Source organism: Salvelinus alpinus, chromosome 4 (assembly GCF_045679555.1).
Source record: "Salvelinus alpinus chromosome 4, SLU_Salpinus.1, whole genome shotgun sequence".
Lineage (NCBI taxonomy): Eukaryota > Metazoa > Chordata > Actinopteri > Salmoniformes > Salmonidae > Salvelinus > Salvelinus alpinus.
This window is the reverse complement of record NC_092089.1, coordinates 48,174,350-48,190,669: the sequence shown is the minus strand read 5'-3', so window position 1 is coordinate 48,190,669 and position 16,320 is coordinate 48,174,350. Positions and strand designations below refer to the sequence as shown.

At 42.0% G+C, this 16,320-nt stretch overlaps 1 protein-coding gene across 3 annotated transcripts in view; it reads right to left on the bottom strand.

Moving 5' to 3' along the window:
* LOC139573804 (uncharacterized) overlaps positions 1-16,320 on the bottom strand; it is an 18,552-nt gene extending 2,232 nt beyond the window's left edge. The window contains exons 1-8 of one of the 3 annotated variants that reach the window (XM_071397687.1): positions 16,233-16,320; positions 14,960-15,186; positions 13,880-14,880; positions 13,358-13,510; positions 11,831-11,908; positions 7,589-7,705; positions 6,633-6,782; positions 6,304-6,471 (exon numbers count right to left, since the gene is read on the bottom strand). In XM_071397687.1, coding sequence (XP_071253788.1) covers positions 6,304-6,471; positions 6,633-6,782; positions 7,589-7,705; positions 11,831-11,908; positions 13,358-13,510; positions 13,880-14,880; positions 14,960-15,131 — 1,839 coding nt within the window. In that variant the 5' untranslated portion in view covers positions 15,132-15,186; positions 16,233-16,320. Of the gene's footprint in view, positions 1-6,303; positions 6,472-6,632; positions 6,783-7,588; positions 7,706-11,830; positions 11,909-13,357; positions 13,511-13,879; positions 14,881-14,959; positions 15,187-15,294; positions 15,403-15,741; positions 15,869-16,232 lie in introns of those variants that run through there. The other 2 variants (XM_071397688.1, XM_071397689.1) reach the window with 2 other exon arrangements.

Genomic DNA, 16,320 nt, shown 5'->3' with positions numbered 1-16,320 from the left:
ATTTCACATTTGGAGCAACTTTGACATTTGGAGAAATGTGGATAAACAGAATCTGATGTCAAAATTGGTAAAACAGATCTTGTTGTACAATGAACAAAAATATAAACGCAATATATAAAGTGTTGGTTCCATGTTTCATGAGCTGAAATAAAAGATCCCATATGCACAAAAAGCTTATTTCTCTCAAATTGTGTGCACAAATTTGTTTATATCACTGTTAGTGAGAAGTACTACTTTGCCAAGATAATCCATCCACCTGACAGGTGTAGCATATCAAGAAGCCTATTAAACAGCATGATCATTACACTGGTGCACCTTGGGCTGGAGACAATTAAAGGCAACACTAAAATGTGCAGTTGTCACAACACAATGCCACAGATGTCAAGTTGAGGGAGTGTGCAATTGGCATGCTGACTGCACCAGAACTGTTGCCAGAGAATTGAATATTCATTTCTCTACCATAGGCCGCCTCCGTCGTTTTAGGGAATTTTGCAGTACGTCCAACTGGCCTCACAACCGCACACCACCTGTTTGGCGACGTGTTGGCGAGCGGTTTGCTTATGTCAATGTTGTGAACACAGTGCCCCATGGTGGCGGTGGGGTTATGGTATGGGCAGGAATGAGCTATAGACAATGAACACAACTGCATTTTATAGATGGCAAATTGAATGCACTAAGATACTGTGATGAGATCCTGAGGGCCATTTATCCACCGCCATCACCACATGTTTCAGCATGATACCGCCCGGGCTCAGGTCACAAGGATCTGCACACAATTCCTGGAAGCAGCAAATGTCTCAGTTCTTCAATGGCCTGTATACTCACCAGACATGTCACCCATTGAGCATGTTTGGGATGCTCTGGATTAACATGTACAACAGCCTGTTCCAGTTCCCGCCAATATCCAGCAACTTCGCACAGCCATTGAAGAGGAGTGGGACAACATTCCACAGGCCACAATAAACAGCCTGATCAGCTCTATGCATAGGAGATGTATCACTCTGCATGAGGTAAATGGTGGTCACACCAGATACTGACTGGTTTTCTGATCCACGCCCCTACCTTTTTTAAAAAGGTATCTGGGACCAACAGATGCATATCTGTATTCCCAGTCATGTGAAATCCATACATAAAGCCTAATGATTTTATTAATCTTTGAAATTCCTGCATTTATATTTTTGTTCAGTATACATAAAATAGCAGAGGCCCATCAATTAGCCCACATGGCTATATAGCAACAATATCATATTTAGAGTTGGCAATCTAGCTAAGTGTTTTGAGTTCCGACTTCATCAGGTAGTGAATAATATAGCCTATAGGCCAATATGCTGGCAATTAAAAAAATATATATAACTCAGCAAAAAAAGAAACGTCCCTTTCAGGACCCTGTCTTAATAATTTGTTAAAATCCAAATAACTTCACAGATCTTCATTGTAAACGGTTTAAACGCCGTTTCCCATGCTTGTTCAATGAACCATAAACAATTAATGAACATGCACCTGTGGAACGGTCGTTAAGACACTAACAGCTTACAGACGGTAGGCAATGAAGGTCACAGTTATGAAAACTTAGGACACTAAAAAGGCCTTTCTACTGACTCTGAAAAACACCAAAAGAAAGATTCCCGGGGTCCCTGCTCATCTGCGTGAACATCCCTTAGGCATGCTGCAAGGAGGCAAGAGGACTGCAGATGTGTCCAGGGCAAAAAATTGCAATGTCCGTACTGTGAGACGCCTAAGACAGTGCTACAGGGATACAGGACGGACAGCTGATCATCCTCGCAGTGGCAGATCACGTGTAACAACACCTGCACAAGATCGGTACATCCAAACATCACACCTGCGGGACAGGTAAAGGATAGCAACAACAACTGCCCGAGTTACACCAGGAACGCACAATCCCTCCATCAGTGCTCAGACTGTTCGCAATAGGCTGAGAGAGGCTGGACTGAGGACTTGTAGGCCTGTTGTAAGGCAGGTCCTCACCAGACATCAACAGCAACAACGTCGCCTATGGGCACAAACCCACCATTGCTGGACCAGACAGGACTGTGGTCCTTCACTGAAGAGTCGCGGTTGTCTCACCAGGGGCGATGGTCGGATTCACGTTTATCGTCGAAGGAATGAGTGTTACAACACGGCCTGTACTCTGGAGCGGGATCGATTTGGAGGTGGAGGGTCCATCATGATCTGGTGCGGTGTGTCACAGCATCATCGTACCGAGCTTGTTGTCATTGCAGGCAATCTCAATGCTGTGCGTTGCAGGGAAGACATCCTCCTCACTCATGTGGTACCCTTCCTGCAGGCTCATCGTGACATGACCCTGCAGCATGACAATGCCACCAGCCATACTGCTCATTCTGTGTGTGATTTCCTGCAAGACGGGAATGTCAGTGTTCTGCCATGGCCAGCGAAGAGCCCGGATCTCAATCCCATTGAGCACGTCTGGGACCTGTTGGATCGGAGGGTGAGGGCTAGGGCCCTTCCCCCCAGAAATGTCAGGGAAGTCGCAGGTGCCTTGATGGAAGAGTGGGGTAACATCTCACAGCAAGAACTGGCAAATCTGGTGAAGTCCATGAGGAGGAGATGCACTTCAGTACTTAATGCAGCTGGTGGCCACACCAGATCTTGACTTACTTTTGCATTTGACCGCCCCTTTGTTCAGGGACACATTATTCCAATTCTGTCAGTCACATGTCTGTGGTACTTGTTCAGTTTATGCTTCAGTTGTTGAATCTTGTTATGTTCATACAAATATTTACACATGTTAAGTTTGCTGAAAATAAACGTAGTTGACAGTGAGGACGTTTCTTTTTTTTGCTGAGATATATATATATATATATATTACCAGTTAAAAGTTGACATACCTACAATGGTTTTTCTTTATTTTTACTATTTCTACATTGTTGAATAATCATGTAGTAACCAAAAAAGTGAAACAAATCAAGATTCTTCAAAGTAGCCATTCTTTGCCTTGATGACAGGTTTGCACACGCTTGGCATTATCTCAACCAGCTCCATGAGGTAGTCTCCTGGAATGCATTTCAATTAACAGGTGTGCCTTCTTAAAAGTTAATTTGTGGGATTTCTTTCCTTAATGCGTTTGAGCCAATCAGTTGTGTTGTGACAAGGTAGGGGGGAGTATACATAAGATAGCCCTATTTGGTAAAAGACCAAGTCCATATTATGGCAAGAACAACTCAAATAAGCAAAGAGAAACTACAGTCCATCATTACTTTAAGACATGAAGGTCAGTCATTGTGGAACATTTCAAGAACTTTGAAAGTTTCTTCAAGTACAGTCGCAAAAACCATCAAGTGTTATGATGAAACTGGCTCTTATGAAGACCCAGAGTTACGTTCATTAGAGTTACCAGCCTCATAAATGCAGCCCAAATAAATGCTTCACAGAGTTCAAGTAACAGACATCTCAACATCAAATGTTCAGAGGAGACTGCGTGAAATCGGGCCTTCATGGTCGAATTGCTGCAAAGAAACCACTACTAAAGGACACCAATAAGAAGAGACTTGCTTGGTCCAAGAAACGAGCAATGGACATTAGACTGGTGGAAATATGTCCTTTGGTCTGACGAGTCCAAATGTGAGATTTTTGGTTCCAACCACCGTGTCTTTGTGAGATGCAGAGAAGGTGAACGGATGATCTCCACATGTGTTGTTCCCACCGTGAAGCATGGTGGTGTAATGGTGTGGGGGTGCTTTGCTGGTGACACTGACAGTGATTTATTTAGGATTCAAGGAACATTTAACCAGCATGGCTACCACAGCATTCTGCAGTGATACGCCATCACATCTGGTTTACGCTTAGTGGGACTGTCATTTGTTTTTCAACAGGACAATGACCCAACACACCTTCGGGCTGTGAAAGGGCTATTTGACCAAGGAGAGTGATGGCGTGTTGCATCAGATGACCTGGCCTCCACAATCACCGGACCTCAACCCAATTGAGATGGTTAGGGATGAGTTGGACCGCAGAGTGAAGGAAAAGCAGTGGGAAGTCCTTCAAGACTGTTGGAAAAGCATTCCAGGTGAAGCTAGTTGAGAGAATGCCAAGAGTGTGCAAAGGAGTCATCAAGGCAAAGGGTGGCTACCTTGGAGAATATACAATATATTTTGATTTGTTTAACTCTTTTTTGGGTACTACATGATTCCATATGTTATTTCATAGTTTTTGATGTCTTCGCTATTATTCTGCAATGTAGAAAAAAGTAAAAATAAAGAAAAACCCTGGAATGAGTAAGTAAGTGTGTCCAAACTTTTGACTGGTACTGTAGATGAACAAAGAGCCAAAAATAAATCTGTTAATTCTGGATCCTATTTTGACAGGTTGCACATCAAAATATCAATCATGCATTCCCTGGATATGTTAGATCAATAGCTTACTTTTTAAATATTAGTCTACCATCTCAGTTGACTTAGATGGCACTGTAAAAATGTGTCTAGAGCCCTGACGCTAATGCAAAGTAACTGTCCATGAAAACATAGTTTTTTGTTGTAGCAACGTTCCCTCTAATTTTTTGGGGCACTGAGCAAATGTTTGGTCTTGTGAGTGGTGACTTCAACTTTGTGCAACTTTTGGCACGCGTCTACTGTGAACACTGAAGGTGTACCCTGCCAATAGGCTATTGTGACTATTTCAGCATAATGTTGGCCTACCAACAAAACAGTGCAAATCCCATAACATTTTCACATGGAAATAGCTTATGATTTCAATGATATAGCCTACAGTAGCCTATATGTGGTGTTCAATGCAGGCCTACATTGCATGAGACTTAAAACATTATGAAGGGCTTGACATTAAGTCATGATTTTTTTTTACCAGGTCTGTAACATGGGCCAAATATTGCATTTTATTGTGTTGTATGATGCAAGAAAACACTTCACAAAATACAATGAATTATTACCATACAGAGAATTAGACAATGTAGGCTACCCCTCTCTATTGGCTTATTTGCATATTCAAGCCTGTCTCAAAATACAACAACGCACCTTCAGACATAAGCTTTTTACCAAGACAGCTTGAAATGTAGCCTACATGTTTTGTGTTCTTGTAGGAAGCACTAACTCCCCATTGCTGACCTATACTTATCTATAACTGGGCTAATAACTTGCTATCTAGCAAAGAATATCAAGCCGCTGACGGGCTACACCTTCCAATAGAATTCTACTCTTTTGCACTCCGTCTCTGCCTACAACAAAATCAGACTCAATTTTGCAGTCAGATTTGTTTTCATTTGTTGCATTGAAAAAGGGCTGATATGTTGATTCGATCACAGAAAAAAAATAACTTTGATCTATATAGTGCAAACCAAAGGGGCGAACTCAGTGAAGTTCAATCTCTTGCGTCTCTGTGTGGCTGCACACATGCGCAGCTTAGAGGGAACATTGCATTGTAATCTATTTATTGTTATCAAGCAAAATAGTTATTCATCTCAATGTGACTTTTTGTCCATATCGCCCAGCTCTAGTACCTACTCCAAAAAAGTATTTATTGCCGATTTATCACATTTTATTATGCATTTTTTTTATACATTTATCGTGATATGGATTTTTGTCCAGATTGCCCAGCTCTAGAAAACTGCATCTCTTACATCGGTATCAATAAAAGGTGTGGTCATGTCATACTCAAGCACAAGGAACAACGGCAAACGGTGGCAAGCAGCCAACGTAGAAATCGCTCGGACATTTCCTAGTTGAAAGAAAATCTACACTCTTCAAACTATTTCAGTTTATGTGAGAAAACATGCACTGAATAGTGTAGGGAATCATTGTACCATCAAACTCGCAGTGAAATATCTACGACTGCTTGAAGTTGGTGGACGAAACTGAAAGTAAAATAGCCTCCATCATGGTCCATGCTATCCGCGATCCTTGGATGTCGGATAGCACTAACCTCTCCACCGTATTGCAGGGGAATGGGATGCGTGGGAGTGGGAAAGAGTTATATATATTATATATCCAGCCTAAGTGTTGTCGAAATTCACCTAGGTTCCACATGGGTGAGAATCGACATGTAGCACCTTTAACTTGAATAACAGAGGTCAGTGCATGCAGCACTGGTTACTGAACCTGACAAACAATCGTGGGCACACTAAAAAGAGATGTCCCTGGAATCAATTCTATTTAGATCAGGAACGGTCAAACGAATAGATAATCAAATTAATCAAAGCACTATCTTTCAAGACATCTGGGTCTGTATTCACAAAGCGTCTCAGAGTAGGAGTCCCACAGCACACCTAATTTAATTCATCCTATGGAGACACTATGTTGAGGTGATCCCCCTCACCTGCATGTCTTTCTGAGAGCTCTCTAGCGCCTCCTTCAGGCAGAGGAGAAGTGACTCTTTCTCCTGTAGGACTGCTGTGAGGGCCTGGTCCCGCTGTCTCCACACTTCCCTCTCCTTCTGCACCTCCCGCTGCACTCGCTCCTTCTCAACCAGCTCCACTCTCAGTTCCTGGGGGTTAGAAGAAAAACAGGGCCCTTATGTGAGAAATTACTAGTAACACCTTTGACTGAATGACTATAGTGTATCCAGCACAATATGTTAACTTTATTAATGAATGTGAGTTAATACATCTAAGTATCACACGTGTGTGCTTTCAACATTAGACTCACATTGATGATGTCCTGGTTACATTGGAGCACAGTGTTGAGTGTGGAGAGGTCTTTCTCCCGGTCTCTCCCAGCCTTCTTCAGTGCCTCCAGCTCGCTCTCCATCCTCTTCTCCCTCTCACTCACCTCAGAAAGCAGAGCCTCCAGGGCTAGCTAAAGAAGTGGTAGAACACAAGACATTAGCAAAATCACCGTGTACAGAAATGTTCTATATCCCATACAACGGGTGGGTCTAATTCCGAATGCTGATTGGTTAAATCCGCATTCCAGCCAGTGTCTATTCCACAAGTTGCCACCGGTTAAATCTATGACATTAAAATGCCTATTTACTCTGTTCCATCTGACTGCGCAAGCCACTGTCATCAGCCCAGTCAAGCAACTTATGAACTTGATTTCCACTATAAAAAGCATCTAGACATTCTCAGATTTCTTTTAGACTAACATTTTGCTGTGTTGTTGTCTAGCTCCTGACAAGTGAGCACATTTTCTATGCCAAGCGAAATCACGTCTCATTAGCTCATTGTTTTGGATGTATCAAAATAAGTGTCACTAGAAAACAGAGTAAACAAATGCAAATACTTTGCTGTTATTCTAGCTGCACTTTTTAACGCGACTAAGTTAGCCGTAGTTGGCTAGCTAGCAAGCAAGCAAGCAAGCAAGGGATAAGAACGTTGCCAGCCAGTATGGCAATGGAACATTTAGAACGAAGGACTGGGTCACGTCTAGATACAGAACAAACTTAGTCTCGGGACCAAAAACACCCATGCCAATATATCCTCCAAACACCAGCTTCTCTGGCAATATCACTTAAGTAATGTCATATTTAAAAAGGAAATATTCACACATTTTATTGTCCATGCTTTGACAGCCTACACAAGTTTATTTGGAGTTAAAATATATAATTGTAAACCAATAGCTTATTCAAATCATAATCAAATGGGATCAATCTTAGCCCTCACCTTATTGTCGGAGAGAGTTTGTTTCAGATTGTCAGTGAGTGCCTGTGTTAGTCTGTCAGCCACATCCGTCCCTGTCCCCACCTCAACACACATCTTCCTGATCAGACACATGCACTCCTGAGACAGACAGGGAGACAGGAAATGATTGTCTGATCATGGAATAACACATGGCTTGTCCCAGAGATGGCATCAGAAAATGACTTGATGTGATAAGAAAGAAAATGACATTTAAATGATATCAATTACACCAGAATACAAAAACTGCATCTAAACAAATGTCTCAATGGTAAATATTGAGACAATGTTATTTAAGAAAACAGGGTTTGCCCCAACCACCCACGGTTGGAGCAATTTGGGTTGATAATTGGAATTGTTCCGACATTTCTTGATTTCTTGTTTTTCTTTCTTTTTTTAATGGATTATTTGTGTACCTGCTTGACATTTTACTGCATTGTTAGGAGCTAGTAATATAAGCATTTCATTGCACCCGCTATAACATCTGCTAAACTGCGTACACGACCAATAAATTAAACAAAAATACACACAGAACCGGTCAAAAAGTTTGAACACACCTACTCATTCAAGGGTTATTGATTATTTTTTACCATATTCTACATTGTAGAAGAATAGTGAAGACATCAAAACTATGAAATAACATATGGAATCATGTAGTAACCAAGAAAGTCTTAAACAAATCAAAATATATTTTATATTTGAGGTTCTTCAAAGTAGCCAACCTTTGCCTTGATGACAGCTTTGCACACGCTCAACCAGCTTCATGAGGTAGCCACCTGGAATTATTTTCCAAAAGTCTTGAAGTTTAGTACATATTCTGAGCACTTGTTGGTTGCTTTTCCTTCACTCTGTGGGCCAACTCATCCCTAACCATCTGAATTGGGTTGAAGTCAGGTGATTGTGGATGCAGCACTCCATCACTCTCCTCTTGGTCAAATACCTCTTACACAGCCTGGAGGTATGTTTTGGGTCATTGTCCTGTTGAAAAACAAATGATAGTCCCACTAAGTGCAAACCAGATGGGATGAAGTATCCCTGCAGAATGCTGTGGTAGCCATGCTGGTTAAGCGTGCCTTGAATTCTAAATAAATCAGTGTCACCAGCAAAGCACCCCCACACCACCTCCTCCATGCTTCACGGTGGGAACCACACACAGTGGTGTAAAGTACTTAAGTAAAAATAATTTCAAGTACTATTTAAGTACTTTTTTTGGGTATCTGTACTTCACTATTTATATTCTTGACAATGTTACTTCACTACATTCCTAAAGAAAATATGTTACTTTTTACGCCATACATTTTCCCTGACAACCCAAAGTACTCGTTAAATTTTAATGCTTAGCAGTACAGGAAAATTGTGAATTCATGCACTTATCAAGATAACACATGGTCGTCCCTACTGCCTATGTTCTAGCGGACTCACTAAACACAAATGCATCTTTTGTAAATGTCCGAGTGTTGGAGTGTGCCCCTGGCTATCAGTAAATTTGCTTAATATAAGGAATTGTAAATTATTTATACTTTTACTTTTGATACTTAAGTATATTTTAGCAATAACATGTACTTTGATACTTAAGTACAGTTGAAGTCGGAAGTTTAAATACACTTAGGTTGGAGTCATTAAAACTCATTTTTCAACCACTCCACAAATTTCTTGTTAACAAACTATAGTTTTGGCAAGTCGGTTAGGACATCTACTTTGTGCATGACACAAGTAATTTTTCCAACAATTATTTACAGACAGATTATTTCACTGTATCTCAATTCCAGTGGGTCAGAAGTTTACATACACGAAGTTGACTGTCCCTATAAACAGCTTGGAAAATTTCAGAAAAGGATGTCATGGCTTTAGAAGCTTCTGATAGGCTAATTGACATCATTTGAGTCAATTGTAGGTGTACCTGTGGATGTATTTCAAGGCCTACCTTCAAACTCAGTGCCTCTTTGCTTGACATCATGGGAAAATCAAAAGAAATCAGCCAAGAACTCAGAAAAAAATTGTAGACCTCCACAAGTCTGGTTTATCTTTGGGAGCAATTTCCAAATGCCTGAAGGTACCACGTTCATCTGTACAAACAATAGTATAAACACCATGGGACCACGCAGCCGTCATACCGCTCAGGAAGGAGAAGCGTTACGTCTCCTAGAGATGAATGTAATTTGGTGCGAAAAGTGCAAATCAATCCCAGAACAGCAGCAAAGGACCTTGTGAAGATGCCGGAGGAAACAGGTACAAAAGTATCTATATCCACAGTAAAACGAGTCCTATATCGACATAACCTGAAAGGCCGCTCAGCAAGGAAGAAGCCACTGCGGTTTTCTGGTCTGATGAAACAAAAATAGAACTGTTTGGCCATAATGACCATCGTGCTGTTTGGAAGAAAAAGGGGGAGGCTTGCAAGCTGTAAAACACCATCCCAATCGTGAAGCACGGGAGTGGCAGCATCATGTTGGTGCACTTCACAAAATAAGTGGCATCATGAGGGAGGAAATTTATGTGGATATATTGAAGCAACAACTCAAAACATCAGTCAGAAAGTTAAAGCTTGGTCGCAAATGGGTCTTCCAAATGGACAATGACCCCAAGCATACCTCCAAAGTTGTGACAAAATGGCTTAAGGACAACAAAGTCATGGTATTGGCGTGGCCATCACAAAGCCCTGACCTCAATCCCGTAGAAAATTTGTGGGCAGAACTGAAAAAGCATGTGCGAGCAAGGAGGCCTACAGACCTGACTCAGTTACATCAGCTCTGTCAGGAGGAATGGGCCAAAATTTACCCAACTTATTGTGGGAAGCTTGTGGAAGGCTACCCAAACGTTTGACCCAAGTTAAACAATTTAAAGGCAATGCTACCAAATACTAATTGAGTGTATGTAAACTTCTGACCCACTGGGAATGTGATTAAAGACATAAGTTTAAATAAATCATTCTCTCTACTCTTATCCTGACATTTCATATTCTTAAAGTAAAAGTGGTGATCCTAACTGACCTAAGACAGGGAATTTTTACTAGGATTAAATGTCAGGAATTGTGAAAAAACTGAGTTTAAATGTATTTGGCTGAGGTGTATGTAAACTTCGACTTCAACTGTATATTTAAAACCAAATACTTTTACTCAAGTACAATTTTACTGGGTGACCTTCACTTGAGTAACTTTCTATTAAGGTATCTATACTTTTACTCAAGTATGGCAATTGGGTACTTTTTCCACCACTGACCACATATGCGGAGATCATCCGTTCACCTACTCTGCATCTCACAAAGACACAGCGGTTGGAACCAAAAATATCAAATTTGGACTCATCAGTCCAAAGGATAGATTTCCACCGGTCAAATATCAATTGCCCGTGTTTCTTGGCCCAGGCAAGTCTTCGTATTATTATTGATGTCCTTTAGTATTGGTTTCTTTGCAGCAATTCGACCATGAAGGCCTGATTCACAGTCTCCTCTGAACAGTTGATGTTGAGATGTGTCTTACTCGAACTCTGAAGCATTTATTTGGGCTGCAATCTGAGGTGCAGTTAATTGCCTATTTCTGAGGCTGGTAACTCTAATGAACTTATCCTCTGCAGCAGAGGTAACTCTGGGTCTTCCTTTCCTGTGGCGGTCTTCATGAGAGCCAGTCATCATAACGCTTGCTGGTTTTTGTGACTGCACTTGAAGAAACTTAAAGTTCTTGAAATTTAACAAGGCACAATTGTTAATTTAAATGCATTCCAGGTGACTACACCATGAAGCTGGTTGAGAGAATTCCAAGAGTGTACAAAGCTGTCATCAAGGCAAAGGATGGCTACACTTTTTTGGTTACTACATGATTCCATATGTGTTATTTCATAGTTTTGATGTCTTCACTACTATTCAACAATGTAGAAAATAGTAAAACAAACTAAAAATCCTGGAATGAGTAGGTGTGTCCAAACTTTTGACTGGTACTCTATATTAAACCGATTTGATTTATCCATTTGGCTAACAGTCAAATCTGCCAAATAAGCTGAGGGAGTTTGCTCACCCATACAAACGTAGAGATAAAGACATTTTGTTTGGGTTTTGTGATGAAAATTGATTCCTATCTGCAAAAACCACTACATCTTAAGTTAGGGGTGTCCATGTTGTGATGGTAACATTCCACTAGCTCAGCCACTGTCTCATTCATGAGTGAAGTGGATCCCTGTATTTTTGGCATGACTGCATTGTCTCCACTCATAGAATCAGTATGAATCACTCACCTGGATAACTCGGTCTCTGCTGTGCAACGAATGCCCCAAACTCTGCAGTAGCAAGTTTCCCCCGTCCTTCTCCGGAAACTGAAAAAGCCATAATCACAGCACTTAGATGAAGGATGTCAAGTCAACACGGGGCAGGCATTGTTGCAGCAATAGAAGAGCAGACTAGCCTGGTACTAGATCAGTTTGTGTTTTCTTTCAAACTGATGACAATGACCACAGGCTTTGCCAAGACAGCACAAACATATCTGGGACCAGGCTAGAGCAGCAGACCTGTACATTTTGAAGCCCGTGTCTTGTGGGTGATATGCCACTATATTACAGTTGATGCTTTCATAGAATGCAGGCAATCAGTTTGCATTATTGTAATACATTTAGAACATATAGTATAAGCCTATAAATTTGCCCTGCAAGTGCCAAGTGTGAAAGTTCCCCACCACAAAAGCTTGATATACTGTGAAACCTCACACAGAGCACACAAATAATCCCACAGATTGATTTATTTGAATTTTTCTAGGATTGGGTGGAGCTAATAACAGATTCCAGGCAAATTAAAATATTTCCTTGCGTAGAGCTTTCTGTGGTGCTCTTAATCGTCAAAGCTCTTCGTGGATTTACAGCTCCCATTCCCAGACTGAACTTGCTAACAGGGCTTCCTAAAATATCCCAAAAACTGGAACTCAAGCCAGACCTGAATCTCAGACATGAATCTCATGAAATGAGAATCAGTTTAGGTAAGATGCCTTAACAGCTGGGGGTGAGGCCTAGACATGCTAGAACCATAGGTAGGTGCATGGTTGGATAACTTGAGTCTACTGTAAGGAGAGAAGGACAAGAGACGCCACTCAGCAGCTGAGTAGCATGTTAATGATCTCGTTATAAAAAGCCATTCTGAGCTGCAGGGCAAACTCCACTAGTTGGGGAAGATTCCAGGGAGATGTGTGTGTGGTTATATGAGTGCACCTGCATTAAGGAGACTCCCCACCTCGTCCAGAAACCAAACTCTAACACACCCATCATTCCTTGCATAATGCTTTATTTGTGCTTAGTCAACACAAGCATGGCTTAAAGACATCGCTATCCAAGAGATTCTGTAGACGTGCGTGCGCACGCAACTACATGAAGAGGAAGCATGTTAGGGACACTATGTTCAGGCCATTATATTGCTGTGCACCGGCTGACTAGGCCTATACCTGTTAATCTTGTATAAAATGTCAGCAGTCAATTACCATGACAGGGAGTGTCAACCTCAGTTGTACTTGTGTGTGCGCAACCAAATTATCATGACCCTTCAATTCCGCTCACCAATTTATACTGTTTTCTTTCTCAATTGAGTTACTATAAATACTATGGACCGGTTTCCCAGACACAGCCTAGTCCCGGTAAAAAAAAAAAATGCTTTCATTGGAGAATCTCCATTGAGAATGCTTTTTAGTCCATGACTAGGCTTCATTTGTGTCTAGGAATCCAGCTGAAAATGTCTAAACTTGGGGGAATCAATGTCAAATCAATAAACTACTCAGTGCTTACCTTAAGCCAATCCTCTGGTCCACTGACATTAGTTTCTGGTTTGGTTTTGGTCCCGTGTTTAAGCTCAGTTTCTAGGGTCTTGATGCGTGTCATGGCTTGATCAAGCTGTCCTCTCAACTGTCTGACTGCAAGGTGCACTCGACCTGTATTGCTCTGAAATGAAATAATGAAACTGCATTTCGCAAAAGACATAAGTTGTCACTTAATTCTGTTGAAGTCCTACTCCTGTATTTATAAGTAAGAGAATATTCAGAATTGGACATTAGATACTAGATTACATATTACAGACCACTAAGTAAATATTTACACTCCGTGATAGACGGAGTGATCCACAGACAAGGCAACCAGTCGAAAAATCCTCATTTAGGGCAGAGATATTTTCCTGACCAGGGAAAGGGCTCATTTATAGGCTATGGGAATCCAAAGTGTTGTCATCAGGAAAAGAATTCTCGCCATACTCATAATCACTTCCTATCATTATTTGGCATGCTGGATTTTGATAGAACGTAAGCGAAAACTCACTTCTCTGTGTAGTGGAATAAACTCGTCCCTCAATTCAGTCAGAACATCATTGGTCTCTCCATCCGCTTCCTCTCCTCCATTCTGCTCTCCAAAATCCAGCACCCTTGTTACCTCAGGGGAGGATGTCTCGCCTACCTCTCCTGAATATCGCCCTTCCCGCTTTCCCAAAACGGGAATCTTACTCCCCAAAGGTGAACTGACAGGCTTTCCTTCAATACCTTTCAACTCTCTGAGGACCAGGAGTGACAAATCATCCGGAAAATCAAATGGATCACGGCAACCCAGCGAGTCCAGCGATTGGATGGACTCAGTGCGAGAGGACGCTCGTAAGGAGAGAGCGGATCCAGTCAATGACGCTGGGCTAGAGCTTAGCGACGGCACTCTCGACCAATGAAGAGGCATGCTCTGCGACTTATCCCGCGATAGGGCCAGGGGGGAAAAGGGTTGGAAGGGTAGGCGGCGGGGAACACCACAAACTGACTCATAGGCGGAGTCGGACACCCTCAGAGAATCACATCCCTCACAATTTTTCCCCATCGTGCATCTTTTCCCCGTTCTCCTGAAGTATGGACATGCATCCCATTTCTCAGACCAGCACTCATACTCTGACAGGGCCATGTTCTCCTTCAACATTTCAATGTAACCCTCTCGGTCTCCCATTCCCTCCCCATCCTCCTCCCTAGTGCTGCTCCTCATCCGGAAATCCTGAGGGTGTCGCTGGCGGTAAGCGCTGCGTACCCACTGCCTGACCTTGTCCCTCTCCTGGATCAACTTCTGAAGCCTCTCAGAGGATAAGACCCTCACTCTGGAAATGACAGAGTCAAACTTGAAAACCCGCTCTAGAACTGAAACACATTTGCCACACAAGAACTCCCCCCGCCCACTGCCCCGTGATACAGACTGGCCTAGTATGTGTGTCAGCACAGAGAGAAGGTCCATGGCTTTAGAAGGTGAGGAAAGGGACGAGAGAGAAACCGTGGAGCCAAGAGACATGGTGCTACCTGCAAAGTGGGAAAAGAAAACATTAGAACAGATACACGCACATACACACAGAGAAGAGCACACACAAACACACCTCACCCCAGGGGCTGCTTTGAGAAGACCTGGAGAGACTTCCTCTGCCCAGCGAGTCTGATGGGGTCTGAGGCTGACCATCTTTCTTGTTCTGACGCCCAAAGAGCCATCGCCGTTGGTTACCGTGCAGGTCACCCCCACACACCAGACATTCCTCACCTTTGCCTCTGGAGGACATAGTAGACGGAAGGGCTAGAAAATCCCCTTATGTCCACAGAATGATCTTCAATATTCTGTTGGAATAAGGCAGAACAGATTATTTGCTGCAGCTTTAACTAAATGTATTCTAAACTTTTTGATCATGGTGTAGAGAATGGTTGGATATCTAATCTTAGAATTACATTCTGTATAATTGCACTTGCTGGCTGTGACATTCAAATGTTTTTCCAAGTTAGAACTGGCTTCACTTTTGGCCCACTTATATAAAAAAATGATTATACTTGGCTGTTTAGCCTAATTCAGTTATCTGCTCTCACTAACTTGCCGCTTAAGAGCCTCGATTTTTTGCTTTGCCTCAGTGCGCTTTAATATTATAGTGTGGATGTTTTGCTCAACGTGTTGGCTCTTTTAGCACAGAGCTGAGTGTTTACAGTTGCAACCCACAGCCGCCTACACGTCGACCTTGAACCACGCTGTCAGTACATTTCGCAAACAGTCAAAGCGAAAAAACAAGTCTCGCAAACGCTCTCCCCGCCATTCGTTTCACTGCTCGCTTGTACCTATCATTATGAACTTTAGACAACAGCAGGCTATTCTATTCCTATACAATATCGAAATATGTATCTTACACCAGCAGCTGTCGTCTCTTTCTGTTGCCCGCGGTACACAACCTATAACCAAAACCAATGACCTGTCTATGCAGTCCTATTTTAAGCAGCTGAGGTGTGTAAATAAGTTTCATTCCGACAACGCGGAAAGTTCTAGGCTACGTGTTCACCGTCTGAATCAAGTTAAGCAGTATGACTTCACCAAATTAATTATCCTTCCTTTAGAGATTGCCAAAATCACAGATTTGTTTTCTATACATCCACTTTTAGTCCATCTGCATGCATAAAGCGTTTGGATGAGTATTGTTTATCTGTCTCGATAAATTAAATCTGGTTTCGCGCTCTGAACACGATAAAATTGGGAAATCTTGAACGCAAACATTAATCCCGGTGGCGTCCTCGGTGAAGTTAACCGGGTCCCATCTACATTTTCTAAAAACATGAATGACTTTACAAATGACCACATAGTAAAAATAAAAAAAACAATAATAAAAAATTAAAAAGTGTCTTACAATGTCAACCAGGAACTCGAGCGCACTGCAGTTGCCTACACCGGAAAGGAGCTGTGAGTATGCACTACCTTGCTGACGTCATTAGTCA